Source organism: Grus americana, chromosome 1 (assembly GCF_028858705.1).
Source record: "Grus americana isolate bGruAme1 chromosome 1, bGruAme1.mat, whole genome shotgun sequence".
Lineage (NCBI taxonomy): Eukaryota > Metazoa > Chordata > Aves > Gruiformes > Gruidae > Grus > Grus americana.
This window is the reverse complement of record NC_072852.1, coordinates 145,633,810-145,658,590: the sequence shown is the minus strand read 5'-3', so window position 1 is coordinate 145,658,590 and position 24,781 is coordinate 145,633,810. Positions and strand designations below refer to the sequence as shown.

The 24,781-nt window shown below is 39.7% G+C and overlaps 1 protein-coding gene across 4 annotated transcripts in view; it reads left to right on the top strand.

The window, feature by feature from the left end:
- Nucleotides 1-15,712, top strand: part of GABRG3 (gamma-aminobutyric acid type A receptor subunit gamma3) — a 345,623-nt gene extending 329,911 nt beyond the window's left edge. For all 4 annotated transcript variants that reach the window (XM_054812989.1, XM_054812986.1, XM_054812987.1 and 1 more), the window contains 3 exons: nucleotides 2,639-2,835; nucleotides 4,380-4,409; nucleotides 7,835-15,712. In XM_054812989.1, coding sequence (XP_054668964.1) covers nucleotides 2,639-2,835; nucleotides 4,380-4,409; nucleotides 7,835-8,113 — 506 coding nt within the window. In that variant the 3' untranslated portion in view covers nucleotides 8,114-15,712. The remainder of the gene's footprint in view (nucleotides 1-2,638; nucleotides 2,836-4,379; nucleotides 4,410-7,834) is intronic.
- Nucleotides 15,713-24,781: the final 9,069 nt, after the last annotated feature.

Sequence of the window (24,781 nt, the reverse complement as noted above, 5' to 3'; positions counted from 1 at the left end):
TCCTTTTCCCCAAGTTTTCATATTCTGGTAGCAAAATGTGATTTGTTGTCAAAGGGACTGAGGACAGACACTATTAATATCTTACAAATATCTTACCAAAATAAATCTTACACCATTGCTGTGTCTATAAATTTTGTAGAACCTAGTTTATTTCAGTCAGCTAAAATTAGCCCAGAGCTACCCAAAACTCCCAGATTCTGTATCAGTGAGGCATTTGCAACATGATTTACTGGGCTGGTTTTGCTTAGTTCTCACTGAGGTTTTCACAGTCTCAGGCATGATTTAGGCAGGCATTTCACATTCAGGCTTAAGGCATGGATATAGGACTCAGGCTAGGTTGGGGACTTCTATACTTAAGTACAGAGGCTAATGGTAATTTTTCTTTCACTTCTCTGCCCTCCTGTCCATAGTCACATTGACAGCTGGTTGTCATTACAGATACCCGCACAATACTTCTTGTCACAAATAATACAAAGTTATACATCTATTTCAGTAAAAATAGAGGAAAAATAATACATTGTCAATACAGCATTCAGTAGAAAAATTGCAGACCTTTGCAAAAAATGTTTTTGAGCATTGCAAGCTTCTTTCTCCTTTTATTTCTTTTTTACCTTTTAATAAAAAAAAGTGTCCTAAAGTAATCTGAGATCCTGTCACAGGGTAAGTGGGAAATGAAAATTTGCCCTTCAGTCCAGGTAAAAAGGACCCTGTATGTTTCGCTGGAAGAAGACTACAGGTTTTGAGGAGTTTTTTTAGAGGTAGTAAAATACGTGAGAGCAGGTACATGTACATGTGGCTCTGACAAGGACAGATTTGTGTCAGAAATCTAAATGTGGTCTAGAAAGTGTTAAAAAACTTCATTTCATATTGTAGCATATGTCATTGTCTGGATGCAGTTCTTCTGAAGTTAGTGACTCCCAAGGCCTGAGTCAAAATCATACAGAAAGACTAATTAACCTATAGTTAGTAAGGCCCAAATCAAAGCTAGTGAGTCAAAACCTTTTGCAGTTGGACATCTCTGCAGTTGACTGCTAAGCATGGAGTTCGTCTCTGGAGCTTTTCCAAAGCATCAGCTAGCTGCAGAACTGTTGTTGAAGGGTCTAGAGAGGTTACTGGATCACGTCAGCCACATGTGCTTATATTGGGATGTGGCACAGTTGACAGGAAACAGAAATATTTTCCCAATAGCTTTTAGATGTCCAAGGTATATACAAAGTCCATGTTTCCCACTTCCTATCAGCATTGCTTTCATCTTGATTATTGGGTTGTGTTTTTTCAGCAACTTTTTTTTTTCCCTTTTTTTGTTTTTGTTTCTGGGTAGTGGATATTTAAAGAATAGAATCAGTTGTTATTCGTTGTAGAAGAAGGTTGAGGCTCAGGCAATAATCTGCCTTCTGGCTCTTCTAGGGACTTTCTCATGGTTTGAATGGGGAGTGTTATTCTTGTGAATCGCTGTAGTTTTTATCAAATGCTGCAAATCAGAGGTGGGCATTCCTTCATCACTGAATGTAGTCAAAAGTAATGCACAGATACTTCTTTCTCTCCGGAGTGCCATTTGTGGGAAGTAATTTTACTATGAGGCATAATTTCAGTCATCCCCTGCCATTTCAGACACTGTGTACCATTGCAAAATATCACTTTAACTATAAAAAGAAAGATTACCTTATGGTTATGTTGTTTTTAGAGCAGGTTCTCTCTTGAGGCTTATTTGAGTGAGAGCTTTATTTTTCTTCCCAAGCCACTGAGGAGTTTTATTTTTTCTTTCAGAAGGCTTTGCAGTTCATAACAAATGATTAAAAGCATCAGTCCAAAGTGGGAATGAAAAGACTTCTATTCCTCAGGAATGAAGAGAAATTATATGAATTACCAGCAGCCAAATAACTGACACCCCACAGATTTCATTCTAGGACTGGTTTTATTGTTTCAGGATATTTCACACTAAGTAATTCCCATTATATTCATTACTACTAAATCAATCTAAGATATGATGCTTTGTATGAATTAAAAAGGCTCTTCCATTAAGGTTACATCTGAAGTTTGTATGAGAGTCTGTTTTCCCTTACTCACAAGGAAAATAGCAGTGGAGGACTCCCAAGAAAGCAGCAGTGTGAAAACATATTTTCAAAATTCATGGTCAGAACTTGGCAGCAAAATTTCTTTCCCCCCTCCCCTCCCTTTTTTCTTTTTTGAGCACAAGATTTTTCATGAGAGCACTACTGCTGTGAAAAAGACCATGTTTCCTTCATTGTTTTCTTGGTTTCTTATTTTTTATTTTTCTGCATTTAGTATCTTTTCTGCTTTATACTTTTCTTCAAAAATTTCTTCATTCTCTCCTTCTCCCTCATTGCCACCTCCAACCTAACTGGGACCAGAAAAAGGAAGAGATGAGGAAAAGCTTATTGAGATGCATGGGAATGTCATTTTTGCAAAGATGAATATAAACAGCTGAGGAAATCTTTGTTTACAACATACCACTGGCTCTACTGATGTTATTTTTCATTTTTTTATACTACCAAATGAAATTAATGATTTATTTGGGTACAGTTTGGATTTCTGTTTTGTATGTTTGTTTCCAAAGATTCTTCTGCGACATGGAGAAATAACATTGCATACAATTAAATTGAGTTTCTCCCTGCAGGCATCACCACAGTATTGACCATGACAACTCTGAGTACCATTGCGAGAAAGTCATTACCCCGTGTCTCCTACGTCACCGCTATGGATTTGTTTGTGACTGTATGCTTTCTGTTTGTCTTTGCTGCTCTGATGGAGTATGCAACCCTCAACTACTACTCAAGTTGCAGGAAACCAAACTGTACTAAGAAGAAAAAGTCGGTAAGATGGGAGCATCTAAACTTCTTTTGTAGCACGTGCGTGGCCCAGCGAGCAGAGAATCATTCAATAACAGCCTGTAATCCCATGATACTCAGCTCATCCCAGCTCTTCCCAGTTCATGGTGTGATCTGCCCTGAAAGCTGATGGAGAATAGTTACCCGCAGTAATAGTAGAAGCAGTTGAAGTGAGAAGTGAGAAGCAGAAGCAGCGTGTTGAGTGAGGTCTGTTCCTAACAGAAGCACCCTGCCTATGCGTCTTTTGTCCTCCAGTTACGGTGCTGGTAGTCATAAAGGGCTCCCACTCAAACAGATTGCATAGCTTGTTATACAAATATATGCACATCAATGTATATTCAAATGCATCTGCTATTTCATGGCTTAACAGGTCTAGAAATATTTATGAACTTTAGAAATGGGATTTCAACATCTCTACTGGGAACCAGCACTTGGTTGTGGCCCCACGCACAAAGGGGCTTCTTCCTAAGTACAAAAACAGAGGAGGTTGCTTGCAAAGGTTTTATAAATGGCTGCATTTTTGGCCAAAAAGACACTTCCAAGAGTAACACCCAGACACACACAAAAGCTCTTTATTTAGAATCAATTAAAACAATCATGCAGGAAGAATTGCCTGGTGTACTTCATAATTGACTATGAGAATGACAGGGGACAGTATAATGGAGAAAAAAATCTCAGTGTAAACATAGGGAAGGGGAGGTGGACTGTCCACACAAGATCAGTGGAAAATCTTGTGTTTGAGGTCAGTAATTGGAGGTGTTAGATGCCATTTTGCATCATGGAGGCAATAAGGACATTTGAAATCAGAAATACAAAGTCAAACAGAAAAAATGTGAAGGAGGAAATTGAAGCGAGAAGGCTAAATTCAGGGAATAATAGGTCATGAGGTAAAAAGGGATTGAATGAAGAGCTATAGAAAATGATTGAATGAAGAAATAATGAAGGAAGAGCTGAAATGAATATGGAATTAGAGAATGCCTAGAAAGCCATAGACGTAGTCAATGAAAACTCCATTAAAACTCTAATAGCTTCTTGTAAAAATGCATTGCGCACAAAAGGCAAAAGAGTGTTACCAAAAGAAATGTATGAGACAAACAAAAAGAACTTGCTAATGATCAAACAAAAATTGACATCCTATAGAAAGACTGAATGAAAATGTCATGAGTATCTTTGTGAGTAGGATCTATTTCCAGACATGTGAATAAAGATGAGGGAAAGCATGCAACATTGATGAGATTTAAGTTAACACAAGAACAAATGCTCACTTAGCTATTGTTTGCTAAATAAGTAAATGTAATGGGTTGAATAAAGGTTTAAAGTGGACGGAAACTAGATGTGCATTCTGCTGAGGTTTCATGCAGTTTTAAAGTGTAAAGAATATTATGCTGAATATATACAATACTCATCATGAAATGTTTTATGGACAAATGCATTTAAAGGTTTGGTTTAAGAAATACTATTGAGCATTAGATGCATATAAAGCAATAAGTATGTTTTCTTCTGAATATTCTTTTGTTATCTTTATTTAAGCTACCTGATGTCAGTTTTGGTCATGTGATGGTAAGTAAACTATTTTATTCAGTGAGAGCAATAGAGGCATGAATGTATGGTTGACATTTGTAGTAATTCCTGAGAAATCTCTAATGCTGTGGTATGCTTTAACTTGAATTCGCTATAAATAGTGTTTTGATTTTTTGTTAAAAGGTCACTTTGGTTTTGGCTGTGGCAGAGGAACATAGCTGCCTCTTTCTATAAGGACTTATCAAATTATTTGGGAAGGAGATGGGTCAAGTGTAGAATACTGTGTGTTGTTTTTACCTCAGAAATTTTGTGTGTCTGCTTTATATAATACTGCAGTTTCTCATTACATGTGATAAAAAAGTAATAAGCACAAGTTGTGTCATAAACTTATATGGAGCTTCAACTGAATTTCATAGAAAATAATTAATTTATGCATATCTGCAAAATCTTTAGAAAGCTTCAGGAATAATTTAGGCACACAAGTTTAACACAGTTAGTTGTAGTATATGTATAAATTGAAAAAATTAAATTCCCCAAATTGTGTCTCTAAGTTGCATGAAATCTGAAAATGGAATATATACTATAATATATATAAAGCATGCAGAGGGCCAGTTAATCAGCTGGTTGGATGGCCTTCTTCCCAGCTATCAGATCCAAATAAGAACAGGGACAGAACTAAACCATCTAAACCATTGCTTTTGCATTTCCTCGTTTGGATATGCTGAAGTTTATAATTTACAACTGCTAGCTTCATGTTACTAGCTTACCTTTTACAAATAATGTTATACACTTCCTTTTCTTTTTACCTGAGTTTTCTCATGTATTTAAAGAGCTCATATAGCATTGAAAGTCTGCTCATTGACAATGAATGGCTTACAGCAAGAATTGCATTTATACACTTGCTACTGCTGTCGCTCCTTGGACAGACTTTTCTGAAAGATGAAGTTAATAATCCACATCGAATGGGGAGCGGCACTTTCTTTTTTCCAATTAGAAAAGGAAAAAGACACACAATTAAAATGACAATAGGGTTTAACACTCTTAGTCTTTGTCTAGATCTAGTCAGTCTGATCTGCTTGGAAAGTATCTGCAGCTTTTTCGAGTTTTTTACTTGCTCTTTTCTTTTTTCACTATAAGACAGATATTGAGCAGGGCCTTGTTCTATACATAAACAACTTCCATGTTCAAACTGTAGCATAAATGGCATAAAATAAGCAGTGTCTCCAACTCTCAGGGTATCATCTTGTCTTTTCCAGCCTTGCAGTGATGCCACCTAAAAGGTGAAATTTATTAATCTTAGTAAATCCACGTTCAGGTAATTCTACTCCTTGTTTTTCCTCCTAGAGAACACACTTATACCATGTCTGAAATAATTTTATTAAGCATGTTTAACGTGAGAAGTGCCTTGCCATGCCAGACCTCTCAGGTGGCGCTGGGCTGGCGCCCACTGTGCCTGCACCAATCTCCTCCCTACCCAGCTCAGCAGGACTCACGCGACACAGTGGGTACCGTCCGCCTTCACCTGGTAACTAGTTGCTACAGGATCCCTCCTAGCTGACAGAGATTAAAGCAACCAGGTTAATCCTTCTGTATTATCAGTACTTTTATTTTATCTTCCATCCTGAGTAGACAGTTAATATAACAAAACAACAACAACAAAAAAATCCAGGCTATTGATAGATGAGAAAGTTTCCTTTGCACAACCAGGGCACTTATTCCTTTTCACTTACCAAAATCACCTGGAGAGATCTAAATTAGCCTTTCTTCTTTTTAACATAAATATTGTAGCCAGACATAGAAAATTTCAGTCCCTGAGTAGGAATTTTTCATAAAGGCCTGCAAGAAATGAACAATGTGTGACACAGTGGTATAGCAGAATTCCATGGATACTTCAGTCATAGCTTTCTTTCTCTCCAAAGTAAAAAAATAATCTTAGACCTTTTCCATGTGGCAGCACATTGTAAAGGTCTGATACCAGCTACCTGAAATGTTACAAATGAGAGAGAAGACCATGAGGGCATAATTTGTGTTGGCTAATCTCAGAGATAAAGTCATTCACAACAAATAGATTTGCAATTATCTGCTCCTAAACTGGAATCTGTTTACAGTCCACAGCACAATGCACCTGAGAGATTTTAGCCACCTACTTATGATGAGATGAATTGTGTCCTAGAAGTAATTGGCTGGATACCATAAGGCAGTTGTTCAGATGTAGTTCTCTGTGTTGGAGATGCCAACATCTAAGCAGAGGGATGTCACATCAAGTTCTTAGCTCAGCTTAGCATTTTTAATGAGATGGGTAATGCTATGGTGTGTCACACCAAAAGATTTGTAGAAAGAAAACAAAGTCAATAGAAAAAGGAAATTTTCCCCTGAAGCACATAAGTCATATCACTGATCTGTTTTACAAACAGAGCAAAAGTTTTCAGATACACCCCAATACCTTAAACAGGAAATGCTGTGTATTTTGTATAGCAAGTGTGGAAGCAGGGGCCCAGAGCACCCTCCAGAACGCAAGCAGTCATGATGCAGAGGCACGGCTAGCTTGGTAGTACATATGTGGCGTGCTCCTGCAGGAAAAGGCAACGCTCGGCGCAATCACAGGGAGAGGAAAGGCCCCCGAGGCAAAGAAAACCACGCTGACAGGGCTGGAGCCTGCTTTTCGGGGTGGTGCAGACAGGCAGCAAAGATGAGACCTTTCCTAGTGATGCCAGTGGAGGAGGTGACATTGTGAGGATGGAACGGGTGGCTTGATGAGAGAGGAGACTATTGTGAGAAAGCATCCTTCATGAAAAGGAAATGGTGTGACAGAAAAGCTGACAAAGTGTGAACAGGGACTACACTGAAGGAGGAGAGGTCTGTAGGCGTGAGTGGTACTGTGAGGATGCGTGATATCGAAGTGCCCTATTTCTGAGCCTGGTTAGTGTGATAAGCACTAAGGGCACGTGCCTAGGGATGATATTTTGAAATCCCGTACTGAAATCTTCACTATCTGTTGCTGACCATATACATTTTTATAAATCATAGTAAAGTTAAGAGGCAGTGAATGCAGCTATACTGAGCGGAGATTGTTCTGTAATTAAATGGGGAGGGGGGGCATCTTCCTTATGTTGCAGAATCCATTCTTAAATGTAGTAGCTGCAAGTGTTTAAAGCAACTTGCAAATAATATTCTGACAGGTAAGTGAACTCCTAAGTGTGAAAAGATGTTTACTAGGAAATATATGCTTGAGTTACCCAAGTAGAAAATACACCTAGAATTATTTAACTTGCCACTCCGCAATGTCTCTGTGGAAATTCATCTGAAAAGGCATCTTTTGAGGGAAAGAAAGATGCTCCCTAACTCTAGAATTCCTATAGTATCAACCTCTTACTCTCAACTCCTGTGATTTTTTTCCCATGTTTATTAATTGTGATGTGCATCATCCATGGAAGCTTATCAAACTCTTCTTTTTCTCTCCTCAGAATTATTCTGTACTTGATATGAGAGCACCAACTACAGTCATCACATTGAACAATGCCATGTACTGGCAAGAATTTGAAGATGCGTGCGTCTATGAATGTCTGGATGGGAAAGACTGCCAGAGCTTTTTCTGTTGTTATGAAGAGTGTAAATCAGGCTCATGGAGGAGAGGACGAATTCACATAGACATCTTAGAACTGGACTCTTACTCTAGGGTCTTTTTTCCTACATCCTTCCTGCTGTTTAACCTGGTCTACTGGGTTGGATACCTCTATCTTTAAATGTTGCCTGTAGTGGTGAAGACTGCTGTGTTTTCACACTGGAGGGATGGTGAAAGTGCAGAAAAAGTGAAGGACACGGTCAGTTTCATCTCAAATTATAAAGGCCACATTAACCTTCACCATCACAGAGCCTGATGAAGAATTTTAATATGTAATTGCCTGAAAAAGAAAAATGTGGAAGAATTCTCTCCTTACTGCTATTCATTTTAAGGAAAAGATTCTTACAAAATACAGCTGAATTTGTAGTGTAAGCGATGTTTATGAATAATTATTGTATATTAGAATCTCTACTATTCTCCCTTGGCATAGAAGCTATACAAAATTCAGGCAAAGGTTAAATATGTCATTTTTGGTTTTCATTCCCATACTTTCTTCAAAATGCTGCCATATCCCTGAGGCTCAGAGCAACATTCACTGGCACTGGCAAGTAAGCCAAAGCTGACGAAACCTCTCATTTGTATTTAAACTTGCTTGAGCTATGTCCCATAGGTTTTGGGAAATATTTCACTGGTGATCTGCTTGCTGTAGGGAAACCACCAAAAGACAGTAGAAAATGTCTCTGGTGGGATCAAAACATGGATGTTACTTTCTGCAAAGGTCTGGGATTCATGGAATTAGCCACTTACCTACACATATTGCTTTTAAGTAAGGTGAAAAGGCAGAGTTATAAGAAAGCTATTATTTTGATATAAATAAAAGACTTGCCTATCTCTGAGGCAGCTGTAGGCAGAACTTCTACAGTTTTTCAAGCTTTTAACTGTCTTTTTTATGACTGGTTAAACACAGGATGGTCATTGATTTCTAAAGTACTCAAAGCAGGACAAGATTCCTGCTTGTTTGTGTCATTGTAGCAGATCATAGTTGATAGGCCATGAGTAAAAATCACTATATAATAGCACTAGGAATATGTGACTTTCTTCTGATTGCAATTTACTGAAAACTGTTCTCATACATTCTTATTTTTTCTCTCAAAGTTATTTTACAAAATTGAAAAACATGAGTGCCAAAGGACATTTTTTGTTCCTTCTGTGAAGTTAAATATTGCAGTCCTTATTCACAGCAGTTGTTCCCTGGGTCTGAGCTGAAGACTGAACACTTCTGACTTGAATAGTGCATTACGGGAACTCAGTTGTCACACTTGGATTAAACATGGAATAGTTGCAACATATAGAAAAAGGTTGTTTTCATTTTTTCCTAAACTACCAACTATATTTTACCCTAGAAAGCTATTTTGTATTTTTCAAGCTTTTGACCATTAAATTCTTAAACTACCCATTTTTTCAAAAACTAGTTTTACAATGTTAAATTAGATTGTCTTTAACAGCCTGTCTCAATAATTGCTATTAAGCAAACAAAACAGATTCAAACCTAAATGGCAATGGCTTTTCACTACCCTTTGGATGACAAATGGTTACAAATTATTAAAGTTAAAACATACCTAAAAACAAAATTCTATTTTTTCTTCTCTTATGGAGGACCTGATAATTTTTTCTCATCTCAAAAAATGTGTGTCTCTTCCACACAGTTTTTGATGAAAAATGAATAGTAGATGTGGTTGAAGAGCAGTTCCTTTTCTCCTGAGAAGGAAAATCCTGCAAACAAGCAAAAACTAATGCAATGGTAATTCTAAAGGAAAAAAAATGCTGTCATGTTCTTTGAAACATCGCTGTCTGTCATTGCTGTTTCTCTGTGCTTCCAGTGAGTTTTTAATTGAAAAAAAATTGCAAACGCAAAAGTTAACTGTAGTTATTCAAAATACTTTCTTCTGTTTTTCACTTGTCTAAAATATCAGAGACAGAGCTGGGTTTAGGTGGGGGAGAGGAATCACTTCTCTAAGGACTGACAAAATTCAAATTAGAAGCACAGAGAAAAAATATTGGGGGGCAGGATCAAAACCTTATTTTTAGTAAAATCTGCCCAATCTGATCTTCTAAACCAATGATAACCTTCTGACTTCAAAATACATGTTGAAGTTTTTGCTAATTCTCAGTAGCAAATTACTCTGTAAACCTCTGTGTCCTACACTTGGAAGAATGGGGTTTTTTTAAGGATGAGAGTTGTATTTTCAGCAGTGCAAGAAGGTGATTGAATTGAAGTTGAATATCCTGGTCTCTAATTATGAATTAGTCTGCTCTAACAGCCACTTTCAGCCATATTTTTCAAGAACACTAGAAATATTTCAAGCCTAAATAAAAGAATGGAAACAGTTATCCCTTAGGGGCCTGATCCTGCAAACCCTCTGCACAATCAATTGATTTTGGTGGGAGTATTGAGACAGATGAGGCACAAGAAGGTCCCTTCTGCCATTAGATCTTGAACAGGTAAAGTGAGCTTTATTTAGCAATTGCATACTTGAGTGAATGTCCTGGGAGTAAGTGTGGAAGATGAACATTCCCATTTTGGATGATGAGCATACACTTTTCTTAACATTTCTGCTCATGGCTACCCATTCCTTCTAAAAGCACACAATCCCATCAGATCCTTCCTTGGAAGACTGAATCTGCTAAGTCCAGTCATATGGACTCTGTTTTCTGAGTGCTTTCATAAACAGAAGTTGGAAACATGTAATTCCCCTTGTTTCCTTGGTCCTAACCAAGAAAGACTCTCCAGGCACTACTGGCTTCCACTCTTATACTGACAGCAGAGGACATATTCTACTGTGTAATATATTCTACTCTGGGGTTATGTGCAAAAAATTGATTTGTATTCCAGGTGAGCAGCTGCAGACTGGCAGGTTCCAGAATGCATTCCTCTGCTTATTCCTAGTTGCGTGGTTTACTCTCTTTGCTTCACTGCTCTGTGCTTTGGCAGCCACTGAAAAAATGTAGAGATCAGGAAAAATAAGCTTTCTAGGCTCTGCATCATTCAAAATGAAATTATTCTAGACACCTAGATAATGTGGTCTGCAAATATCTATGTGCCATATCCTTCTGTAGTAGTAAGAATATCCTCACTAACCTCCAGATATTCTTTTGCTTCTTTCACAAATTGAAAAAAATTGACACTTCTGTGCAATGTCTCATGAGATCATCTTAGATAATTTCATATTCAAGACTTGCATTTATTCAACTACTTCTTTTTGTTATTTAGTACTTCTTTTTACCCCTCCAAGGAAGGGAAGGGAACAGAGGAAGGCAAAACCAAATGACTAGTGAAATGAACGCATTTGGATATGTATATAAACCCACAAAATCAATTATCTTCATATTAAATTCCTTCCTTTTTAAAGTTACAGAAAAGATTGTGAGGGTTTGTTTAGATAACCAACTTTTCCCAGGAGGATCTAAAATCAAACCTCTTATTCAATCCCTTCATTTAAAAGTTGATGGACAGTGTTTTCCTGCATTGAAGCCAGCATTTTCAAGACAATTAAGAAAGTGTAAGAATACTGTTCTGTTTAATTCAGTCTTCTCAGTTCTTCTCGCCCTGATGCCTAACATACTGACAGCTCCTTCTTTTACAGCCATTCTTCCAAGAATAAGTGTATAAAAACTTGCAGCCAGTTTATGCTGTTCCCATGTCCAGCAGTAATGTGGAACTGAAGTATGCCACATGCCACACAATTCTAATGTAACTTTCTAATCAAGAAGTATGGCTGTAGATTAAAATACCTCAGACACTTTGATAACCTTTCTTCTCTTTCAGATGCTCATTTTCTCCTTCATCAACTCTCAATTGTATATTGGCATATTGTACATACCAATAAAAATGACAAAAATTACAGCAGGAAGAATCAAAAAAGCCAGAACTGTCTTCACAGAGACAGCAATGAGTAGTGAAGCTAAAAGAAGAGGAAGAAATATTTTTTTATTGCTGTGCAGTTCTTATCTGTCCCACTCCTGTTATTCAATTCTTCCCACCAACTACCCTCAGCTAATTCCAAATCATCCACCTGGTGGTTTGCACATTCATCAGCTGGAACAGCAGTGACACGTGAGCCTTTAGCTGATAGGAAATTATATTTCTGGAACTGGAGGCATCCTGCCAAATAACTTGGATAGATTACTATCTCAAACACTTTTGCAGCCCTAATGTGTCTCAGAGTCTAGCACCTCATCTTGCTGCATAAATTTACCACAACACACCTTACTTGGTCATTTCATGAAGGGAAGGATGCTTACCTCCCTTTTACACCAAATTTCACCACGCATCTAGAAAAATGACTCTGCCCTGCCCATACTCCAAGGGACCAGGTGCAAGACAGCTCTGGGAAGACCATAGTTGCTGTCCTGCTGACTTTGTGGGAAGGGAGTCTCAATATTTTAAGACAGATTTCATTAGTCTCACAGTCTGGAGGGTTGGTGTTACCTTCTACACTGTAAAACAAGGCGCCCACTGCAACTTGTAAAGGCTGTCCATAACAGACTGTACTTTTCCCATTGGCTGCTCTTTCTAGGTTTCCATAAAGCCCTAAGAAACAGCAAATCTTATCCCATAATCTTAGCTGCCTACACAATTATATGATTTTTTTTCAAGGTATATTCTTCTTCTTGCTTATGGTGAAATCTTTGTGCCTCTTACATTAGTGCCTTTAGGATTTCTGGATATTGAAGGATATACTATTCATCATCTGAAAGTTAGACAGAGGGACAATGACCTTGCTGGAGTTCTTCCTGAGCGTCACAGTGTGTGACCAATCTAGATGTCTTCAACCTACATATTGAGCATTTGTCTGATTTTTCTTTATGTTTTAAGCAGTCCGTAGGTCTCTTAATACCTAAGTAGCAAGAAAACTGCAGTGGAATTTCAGCAGTTTGGCAGAATCCTTCCTTCTTCACTCAGCGACTTCATTCCACCGAGAGATGCTGAGCATAAACTCAAGGCTGATGTTTACCTCACCCAGGTGACTTCCCAGAAGACTGTTTAAAATAGGAAAAAACCAAACTATGCATTGGGAATGCATTTCTACAGCTGAAAGGTGAGGTTCTTTCTCCTGTAGAGCTTTACTTTTTTCTGAGTTCATTTTAGGTCCTCCCTCCGTCTCTCCCTTCATCTATAAAAATGGCAAGCACAAAAACCGCTCAACTTACACTTACATACTGAAAACTTACAGTGAAACTTACATACTGAAAAAAAAGCATAGTTTCATTACTATTATACTATATTTATATGCCTACAACCTTCTTATGGTTCACCACATTCTCTTCTTGAAGGGTTCTAGTATATATACAAAAAATGAAGGCCTTCCTTCAAGATTCAGTGGCCTTAATAGTTTTGCCTTTTCCACTGGGATCCATGATTTGGACAACAAACAAACAGAGAATCTACTTTCCTCACCATTTAGGTCACTGTTTTAGATACTAAAACCAAAACTATGTTTTATATCTAAAGTGAGATGATGTTTTAACAGGAAAAAAAATCATCACCGCTTGAACTGCGTTGCTTTGACAAGTTAAACAGTAAATTTTTGTACACCATACCTATGGTGGATAATGATCCTACCCTATAACCCTGCTAAGACTAAGTCCTGAATTAGGGATAAATATTGTTCTAATCATCCAGTTTACCTAGTAGCTGTTTCTTTAAATCACTTTCAATCGTGACTGACTTTGAGCACTTGTTTAGTGTCTGATGATATTCCTCAAGGGAGATATCCAAGATCTGTGATGCTGTATTCCCTTCTACAAACTTTACTTTCTTTTATTTTTTCTTTTTTGTTGTGGGTCCTCAAGTCAGTGTCTGTATGCGTCTGGAGTCCTCAAGGGTTTTCCTAAAATATATGTGAAATTAGATAATAAAATTCATCATGAAGTTCAGTGCCTCAGAGTTGGACACCTGAGAATTCCCTGTTTTCTATCAAAACATGCATTTTGATCTTCTAATCACTTGCTATTTATGAAAGACCGAGTAAGACAGCAGAAGACATGTGGTTATGTTTATTCATATGTCTGGGGGTAGGCTTTCTCAAGGACTCAATTGCCAGGCAAGGCAGACACTCATACAGTCAGTTATTTGCCAGGTATGCTTCTCTCGAGGTAACGAATGACACTAGCCAGAGGAGCCACAACAGCCTGTTTGGTGTCATGGAAGCATTCATGTAACTCAACTTTACTTGGAGGACTAATCCAGCCTGCAGAGCTTCTTATACAGGAACCCAGGTGCTCCCTTTAGTGCTTAATACGCTGCTAAATACTCTCCTAATGTTTCTTTAGCTTCTTGCAGCCTATGGCAGTGCTTGGGAGAGATGAAGCTCTGCTGACACAATATATTATAAAATACAAAGAATTAAATATCCACAGTGAAGCTGGTGACTGCTTGTTATTGAGACTGTGTTATGATGACAAGTTTTAAAGAGAAGGCGTCTAGGTCTGAATCAAAAACTTCCTCGTTAATCAAGATCATTGACCAGAAAAGGGGTTTAAGTTAAAATATTCTTACAAGCAAACAGGAAGAGCTTTGGATCATGTTCTGGCGGGGCTGATTATCCATTAACTGGCTTCAAAGCTTGTGGAGATCAGATTTGTAACTTCAGTACTTAAAGTGAGATTTGTAATTTACGTACTTAAAATGAGGCCTAAAACAGGGAAATGCCAAAATTTCTAAATTGCCCATTAATAGAAAACGGATGAAGATGTCGATATTGACAACACATTTGAAAAAAACCTGCTGACATATGAATGTGGAACAGAGTCCATCCCATACTTACAGACCAAGTGGGATCCTTAAGATGTGAGCTGCTGTTGAACTCATGGAAAGCTGGCAAAATAATTGCATCTGACAGTATTACACAGGCAGACCAGGAGAGCATGTCACTGCCAGACAGAGTGCTCCAAAAGAGACAAAATTTCAGAATAACCTTCCACAAAACAATGCTCCTCTGAACAGGGGGAAACCTTGTGCAGAGAGATTTCAGTATCAGTCCCCCGTGTTCTCTTTTGTAGTCATTAAGGAGTCCTGTGACTTTATTGTCATCCACACTCACATGCAATACCAACAGTAAATCACGTGTCAACATGTGGCTGTCACAAGTAGGAACACTAGGCTGGAGGGAATCTGAACCCAGTCTGTGGCTATATCACAGGCAGTCATCAACCACCTCATATAATCTTGTTTTAAACTCTCAGTATACTCCTCTCAAAACATTTTTCCCAACTTGACAACATATGGATATTTTTTTTTTATTTTAAGTGAGTGCAATTTTAGGAATCACATAAAAACTGCCAACTATGTGCCAAATTGAACTTTCTTATAGAACACAAATAAAATTTTAGATTTCTAATTATCCTTCCTTCCTAACTTTTTCTTAGGGGTGTGTGATTTCTTTGCTAGCAGTGCAGCTTGTGATGTCATAGTGAAATGAAAGTACAATTATGTGCCCAATGTGCCTTGAATACTACAGGTAGCACTAGTACCAGTATGTCATTCTAAGTTAGATAGCCATCCTAGTGATCCCCCAGACTGACCTAACCAGAAAAGTCAAACACCTGTGTGCTTCATCTCCTCAAGTTCTCAGACAATGACTTTCCCTTATCGACCACATCCATTCCAGTTTACTTTGTGTTAAGGAGTAGGGCTGTGCGTCTAGAATACTATTTATATTCGTATTTTGATCCCAACATTTGTATTTCTGGATACAAATAAATACACATTATCAGAAAATGCAAGTATTGCGTGCATATATTGATGGTTGTGTTTTGTTATGAAAGTTGAGAGCTTAACAAAATAGAAACAGACATCTGAGAATTTTCCTAAGAGAAGAGTCAGTGTGTTATCTTTCTGCTAGAGTGTTCTTGAAAGGAATATCAGAAGTCTTTAAAAACATTTTCAATAGTGAATAAACTAAAAGATTTGAGACTGAGGTTTATCCATGAGGCTAACAGAAAGTCAAAAGAATATTCTACAAAATTCAAGGAGAAATCCAGAAATAAGCTGTGTCTTTTGCATAAACTGCTTGAATGTAAAGACTTAATAATTTAAAAATTAAAATCAAATTTGGTTTCAAAACTTCCCCAATCCCAACTTTTTCAGTACACTGAGAGCTAGTTCTTTGGATCTGCTTACAAAATGAAATTTACTGGTAAAATTATATTCTGCACTTTTACAAGTATAATTTCTTTGGCAGCTACTTATTGTTAAGTAAGAGTGTCTTCTTGTTTTATCCTCTTCAAATGCAGTTTAATTCCTGACTCCATACATGACCACAGAATTGCCATTCTCAACGCACTCCAACTGTGAAATTCCTACACCTTTACAGGGTTCCAGACCATAGCAATACTGGAGCTGACAGCTGAGCCCCAAGTAATGCAGAAACTTCCCAGATTTCTCACGATCCCATGGTGCAATAGGGATTTCCCTATCAGAGCTTGTTATATTTATACTTTCTGTTCCTACCACTAAGGCACTTTTTCCCAAAATACATTTTATTTCACAAACAACAATTATACCTAATTCTTCCATAGTCTCTCATTAAGTTTCCACTAAGAAATCTCTTTGCCCTTCAGGAGCTGTACTGTTTTCACTTATTAGTTTGGTATGCAATTCGTGGTTTACCCCCATCTGTGTTTTGATAAAGCTAGTTACTAGTACTGACCTGTCTACTCAAAAATAAATATAGATTCTGGACTTGCCTTCCCCTACCAGAAGCTGACACTTGTTATACCAGTGTGTGACATACAGTAACCAACTAGATGTGGTGGTGCCCCACTCCCCAGAATAACAGGTAAGCATAATTGTTGCCATGACTATTTGCCTTCTACGTATTAGTCCTTAATGTGTACCATTGTCATATGGTGAACACAACGCCAGCTGTTGTGCCTTGCCGAGCTTAACCTGGAACACCACCTACACTCTTGCAACCATTCAGGAGGACGGAACTGAGTTGAGTGCATCAGCCCTTCCAGAGATTTAAGGTGCTCATCCTGCCAAATTCAGAAGACTCTGATACATCTTCCAATTTAATAACATTTCCTGCCCAGTAGTCTCAAGTGTGCAATAAAGTATGATGATGAATCATGCCAATAAGTTCTGCCTTTTTATGGTACCCTCTGTCTCACCACCACAAATCTAGTTAAGAACTGAATTACTGCTTGGCAGTTTCCATTAAAGTAAACTCAGTCTATGAAATGGAAAACAAGCAAAGTTGAACATCATAGAGCTATCCAGAAAGTAAGGAATAAACAGAATAGACATTTTCCTAGTGACTGATATTAGAAGACCACTGTCAGTTGATAGCCATAGTAAAAAACCCTCACATTTGTAAAGTTGGTTTAGAAATGGAAGGCATCTGCATTAGCAGTGTAAAATAATTGATATATGCTAAAGTTTATCATACAGCAACATGTTCCAGTGGGGTTTTTTATTAATTTGCATGTTTGCTTATTTTTATTATCATTTCTTGTATGTTCCTCCAGACTGCCACAGAACTGACCTTAACTGAAAGAATTTTTCATGTAAGAAAAATCTGGGACAATGGGACTTTCATTAGCCCATCCTCTAATTTTGTGCAACCAATGAACATCATAGACACACATTTTTACATACTATAGCAGCTTCAGCTTCTAGGTTGTCAGAAGTTGGATTATTTTTTATAGAGCTAGTCTTAGTCTAACAGCACTAAGGATCATAGTAGAGCTGTGCGGTGGGTTGACCCTGGCTGGAGGCCCTATGCCCACCAGAGCTGCTCTATCACTCCCCTCCTCAGCTGGACAGGGGAGAGAAAATATAACAAAAGGCTCGTGGGTCGAGGTAAGGGTAGGGAGAGATCACTCACCAATCACCGTCATGGGCAAAACAGACTGAACTTAGAAAAAATAATCTAATTTATTACCAAACAAATCAGAGTAGAGTAATTAGAAATAAAACCAAGTCTTAAAACACCTCCCCCCACCCCTCCCTTCCTCACAGGCTTAACTTTACTCCCAGTTTTTTCTTCCTCCACCCCCAGCAGCACAGGGGGACGGGGAATGGGGGTTGTGGTCAGTTCATCACACGTTGTTTCTGCCGCTCCTTCCTCCTCAGGGGGAGGACTCCTCACACTCTGCCCTTGCTCCAGCATGGAGTCCCTCTCACGGGAGACAGTCCTTCACGAACTGCTCCAATGTGAGTCTCTCCCACAGGGTGCAGACCTTCAGGAGCAGACTGCTCCAGCGTGGGTCCCCCACGGGGTCACAAGTCCTGCCAGAAAACCTGCTCCAGCATAGGCTCCTCTCTCCACGGGTCCACAGGTCCTGCCAGGAGCTTGCTCCAGCATGGGCTCCCCACAGGGTCAGAGCCTCCTTCGGGTGCCTCCACCTGCTCTGGCGTGGGGTCCTCCACGGGCTGCAGGTGGAATCTCTGCTCCCACATCATCCTCCATGGGCTGCAGGGGCACAGCCTGCTTCACCATGGTCTTCTCCACAGGCTGCAGGGGGATCTCTGCTCCGGCGCCTGGAGCGCCTCCTCCCCCTCCTTCTTCGCTGACCTTGGTGTCTGCAAAGTGATTTCTTTCCTATTTTCTCACTCCTCTGGCTGCAGAATGCTGTCCCTAGTTTGTTTTTTGTGGTTTTTTTTTTTTTTTTCCTTCTTAAATATGTTATCACAGAGGTGCTACCACCATTGCTGATGGGCTTGGCCTTGGCCAGTGGGGGGTCCATCTTGGAGCCAGCTGGCATTGGTGCTGGCAGACATGGGGGAAGCTTTGAGCAGCTGCTTGCAGAAGCTTCCCATGCAGCCTCTCTGCTATCAAAACCTTGCCACGCAAATCCAATATAAGCTGAAAAAGTACCCTTTTCTAAGGAGCAGCTAAGTTTTCTGGGGTCTTGTAGTTGTCAGACAGGAGCCAAAGGTCCACCAGAGCACAAAAATAAGGCAAATCAAGAAAAGAGCAAACTCTCACCCTTTCTACGTAAAGGAGGGAATCTTTGCTATCCTGCACATTTTTCATCTCTAATAACCACTTTTTCCCCTCCATGACTAAATAGCACTTCTTGAGTCAGATAGGGCAGAGCATTGCTGTCTGTTAAGTGTCTTCACAGCAGTGAGGGCAATGCAGCCTGTGCCAGCCCAGGTACCACGGTCCTGTGTGCATAATGACCTGGAGGGAAAACAGCATTGAATCCTATAGAGCTTAGTGTGATGGTCACCCGAAATACATGAAGGAGCAGACCCTAAGACGCACAGGAGCGGAGGCTGTGACAGATCATCCATTAGGCATCCTCAGTGAAAGCAATCATTAATACATTAATGAAAGATTAGATTTTATCAGAAAATTTTAGATTTTAATAATTATAACTGTTGGTCAGGGCACTACAGAACCCAGTAGAAAATGAATTGGCAAAGTTCATACTTGGCCAAAGCCTCACCCCTCCCAAAGGCTGGTTTATGGATGACACCAAGCTGAGTGGGGCAGTTGATTGACTAGAGGGAAGGGATGCCATCCAGAGGGACCTTGACAGGCTTGAGAGGTGGGCCTGTGCGAACCTCATGAAGTTCAACAAGGCCAAGTGCAAGATCCTGCATGTGGGTCAGTGCAATCCCAAGTACAACTACAGGCTGGGCGGAGAATGGATTCAGAGCAGGCCTGAGGAGAAGGACTTGGGGGTATTGGTGGATGAGAAGCTCAACATGAGCCAGCAGTGTGCGCTTCCAGCCCAGAAAGTCAACCATATCCTGGGCTACATCAAAAGCAGTGTGACCAGCAGGTCGAGGGAGGTGATTCTACCCTTCTACTCTGCTCTCGTGAGACCCCACCTGGAGTACTGCATCCAGCTCTGGGGTCCTCGGTACAAGAAAGACATGGAGCTGTTGGAGCGAGCCTAGAGGAGGGCCATGAAGATGATCAGAGGGCTGGAGCACCTCTCCTATGAGGACAGGGTAAGAGAATTGGGCTTGTTCAGCCTGGAGAAGAGAAGGCTCCAGGAAGACCTTACTGCAGCCTTCCAATATCTAAGGGGAGCCTACAAGAGAGATGGAGAGGTACTTTTTACAAGGGTGTGTAGTGACAGGACAAGGGGTAATGGGTTTAAGCTGAAGGAAGTTAGATTTAGATTAGATGTTAGACGGAAATTCTTTACTGTGAGGGTGGTGAGGCACTGGAACAGGTTGCCCAGAGAAGCTGTGGATGCCCCATCCGTGGCAGTGTTCAAGGGGGCTTTGGGCATCCTGGTCTAGTGGAGGGTGTCCCTGCCCGCAGCAGGGGGGTTGGAACTAGATGGTCTTTAAGGTCGCTTCCAACCCAAACTATTCTATGATTCTATGATTCTATAATTTATCTTTTTATATAGCACATAAACCATGTCAGGAATCACATTATGCTTTCCTAGTGAGACCTCTCAATGCCATCTGGAGAAATGGATTTTTTTATGACTATGCAAAGTCCCAATTTGAACACGTCATTTATGTCAATGTTTTTTTTTTAATGTATATTGCTGCCCCAGTTTTGTCAAATCAAATAAATTTGTTTATCATGCAACTTCTTAAAAGAAGCATCTGACACCATACTGATCTTATTTTCCCCTTGCAAATTGGGAACTTATACTATTTATATATTATGTTGCACAAAATAAAATCCCTAGCTGATTTTAGTGGGTAACCTACATGCTACATATCTACACAAATCCAGGTTGCAACAGGCAAAATTATTCACTTTGAACATTGAAATGTGTGATTGAGTAATAGGTTCACTGTTACACAGGATCTACGGTGTGGTTCAACTGTGTCTGTAAATGCAGGAAAACACTTCAGTGTATGAAAAAAACAAACAGGCAAACAAACAACAAACCTAACAAATTAATGATGTTCTTAGTACACGTTACATTACAATAAGGGCTAGAAACATCATAAGTTGTTTGAGTTAGTGAGCACATTTCTAGTGAGTATCTTTGGCCCAAAGGTTGCTACTGTATCTGTGTTATGCGCCTACACTCATGTGCTTAATAGAGGCATTGAACTCCTAAGTTTGGCATGCGTGGAACAAAGCTAGATCAAAACTGATGATCATATGAAGATGTTTCCAGTACAGGTATTAATTTCATACAACTATGAAGAAACGTACCAAAACAGACAGTCTCAGCTTCATGCAAATCAAATCACAGTAGCATCTGCTATGCAGCTGATTCTATGAAGGGGATGGTTTACATGGTTCATTCCAGGGAAGACGTATTGGAAATATCAAGGTGGAGGGCTTTCAGCAGTTGGACCATTCAATGTCCTCATGGCAGAGTCTCAGATGAGACACTGAAGTGCAGCATCTGCAGAAATAAACCAGTGCAGAATATATCCTAAGGAGAGTTGAATTCACAGCATGAGCTCATCTTCATTTTATCTATGATGTAAGCTACTGAAATCCAGCTTAGAGTCACAGTGTGAATTCCAGCACATAGACAATACTCCCAGAAATACAAAAGCCAGGAAGAGTTTAAATGGTAGGCAGCAGGCACTTGGGTGATCTATGAAGTGCTATCAGCCTTTTCACGTCAGCGTGAAGGACAGGAGAGAGCTGCCTGCTACAGCTCCATGTTGGCAACTAGGAGTGCAGTTCTCCCACCACCCCAAGTGCCAGGTGACAGAGGGCAATGCATCCCAGAGTGGAAGGGGGACCTTCACATTTAGAAGTGTGACTATCCAAGATATTGATAATCCTGGGAGGTAATCTGCATATTCACAGGCTTTGCTCACTATTCTATAGGCCCACAGATATCACTGCCACTTCAGCCCTCCCCTGTCAAAAATTGAAACTCCAGAATTCTTTCTATGGTGTAAGAGTAGATTCATGAGAACAGGAAAAGGAAGGACCCTTCCAAGCAATGTGTTCCTTGAGTTATTTTTACTGAAGGTGCCTATCAGGCAAAAATAAATCCCTATTTCTATATTGCAGGTGTCCAATCAAATCAAATCTCAATAAAAAAAAAAAGAAAAAAAATCCCAACAAACTGCAACCCAGCAATATGCACAAAGTTCATCTGACCAAATATAGATATAAATATTGTAGACACTGTCACTGGAGTTAGTAATCTAAATTCCCTTTACAGCTGATGGAGAGGCACAAACACTTCTGGAACACAACTCATCTTAAAGTAGACATCTGAAACTGGAGTCATGTAAACCATACTCCGAAAGAGTTCATTTATTTTTCAGCATCTATAAAGGCAGTCTAAAGGGAGTCTAGCCCAGCCATAAACATTTACAATTATGGAAGGTGAATCCCACCCACATTATTTCTTAAACAACAGAAACAGGGATGCTGCACCAAGGAATGCAGAACAATAACAGCATAAGAAAAATGTGTAATCAATAGTGCAGTTATGAGGAACAGAGCAGGATATGGGGATTTCCCTGTTCTTTGTAGGACTAAAGGAAAATACCAACACAAACACGTCTACAGTACCTGCTATATTATATTGTGCACATTGTGTGCTTACAGCACCACAGCGCAGGCTGCTTGCATTAGCACAAGTACGAGGAGCCTTTGCGCTCTGGTAGCATGGAGCTGTGTGTGAGATCATTCACTCTACTGTGCAGGGAGCTCTGGGCTACAGCATTCGGACTATTTCTCCAATTCAAGCCTGTAAGAATTGCACATAAGAGGTTAAAAACACTGGTGGCTGCTTATCTCTTACACAAACATTGTGGATGGAGATCCGCAAGATTGATATGAGAAGCAGCCGAAGGAGGGAGACTTACAGCGGCAAGATGGCCCTGTTTTGGCTAGAGAATGCAGAATAAACAGATAGACAGTTTCTACACAGAATCTTGAAGGCCACAGTGCCTGGAGTGAGACCTTTTGCTTCATTATCTGTGAAATGAATATTAAAGTTGACAGCCCTAAATATGATAACGAGCTAAAAGTAGTACATGCTAAACATATATGACTATAGTACTCGACTCTCCACCCAAATCATGTTAAACGTCACTCCTGGGAGAGAACAGCTAAGATTGGGGAATAAAGGATATTGAGGAAGTTACCCCCAGGGGGGAGAGAAGAAATTGAAGACCCTGAAGAGGCCATCGATGGGGTGTGCTCCTTCTCATCCACCCAATACAGGGACGCCTTCTTGGTAAGCATTGTGATTTCACCTTTTTGGTGAGAATACCCAGGATAATATTTTACTAGCATTATAATCATATATTAGGGCTATTGCAGTAAGTGCATTTATCAATGGCAATTCTGAATTCTTGATATCTGTCACTTTAATCAGCTTTCTATCTGTTTCAACTCTGCAAAACTTCCTCAGTGAAAGTACTTTAGGGGGCTCTGACAGGCAAACATTGACTCTGATATGTGGCTACATATAATCTTTTAGACATAAACCATGGACCAAGTCTGGGACTAAGACTGGACATAGCTGCACCTAGTCTCCTCTCTGAGAAGGAGTTTAGAAAGCAAGGGGGTCCTTGTGACTCAATCAGAGGGCCTCCCTCAGCCACACACCAGACTCACACCCTTTATGTGACACAAGCCATCTGAAGAAAATCAGCTCAAATATTTCTAGATTTCACCACAACATGCAGCAATTTCATACCCAAAGGTACCTATATAAAGAAGTATATAGCACGAAAAGTCATGGTCAGTTCTCTGTAAGACAACCAAGTGCCCGAATTCACTTTCCAGTTAGGTTCTAAGTGATCTCAAGCCTTTCTAAACAGGGTGAGGATAAAAGACAATAACACGTAGGAAAACAAGATGATGTGGAATAGGAAATAATTGTATTCTGGAGAAAATGCACAGCTTTGTGTTTTTAATGTCACTGCTACTGGACTTGCAACAAGCTCTTCTACATGAGGCACACTCAAGTAGGATGAAGTGCTGCATGTTATGCAGCACACCTAAGTACGTATTGGACTTCAGGGGAACAGCTCAACAGTTTCTGTCATTTTTCTACTGTCATTTTGGAAGTCCATCATCAATCATTTCATATTGTGCTCTAGTAAATCCTGTCATAACTATTTTTCCGTCCATCAAGACTACCTTGAGCCATCTAGTCATACTGAAGTATTCCTGCCAAATACCTGTTTGTGTTAAAATAACTGTTTAGAATACAGCCACAGTAGGCTACAATGCAGTATTTTAAATATTGCATTAATATATTGTGTATCACACAAACACTACCAGAAATATGCTAAGAACCTTGTGCGTGGCTATGCAGCAGCATCCCTCTTGTCTTGGTTCTTCACTCATACCATCAAGACCTTGCTTTTTTGAGTAGTGTAACTGGAATGAGGGGAAAGACCTTATTTCCACAGCATACTGACATACTGTCCCTGTGTGTCACTGTCCCTGTGTGGTTAAATTGCGTGTATTTCTCAAATCCCTGCATAGAGTCTCCCTTCCTACTGAATAACTAAGCACGACACTTTCCAGGAACATTCTCAGTGGATAGCAGGGTATGCCTGTGTGTGGTGAATATACTGTCACATATGAAAAACACAAGCCAGTGAAGTGTGGAAGCAAAGTGATCAGCATGCAGAGCCACAGAGCATGCAGAGTCTCACATCCATATGGTCTGTAGCGAGAGGTAAGCTATCCTCCCTTTTTGACTTGCATTTCATCCTGTACTTGGCACAATGTAAAGAATAACTCGGAGCTGGCAGAGCCACATGAATGTGAATCCTAGCTGGAATGTTTTTTCATACTTCTCTCACACACCATCCAACAGTCTTTTGACAGAGACTGGCCTCCGTTCACAAACAGGGATGTGGCCATTGTTATCGGCATAACAGGGAGTAGGGCTGCACTTCTGTCTGGCCATAATT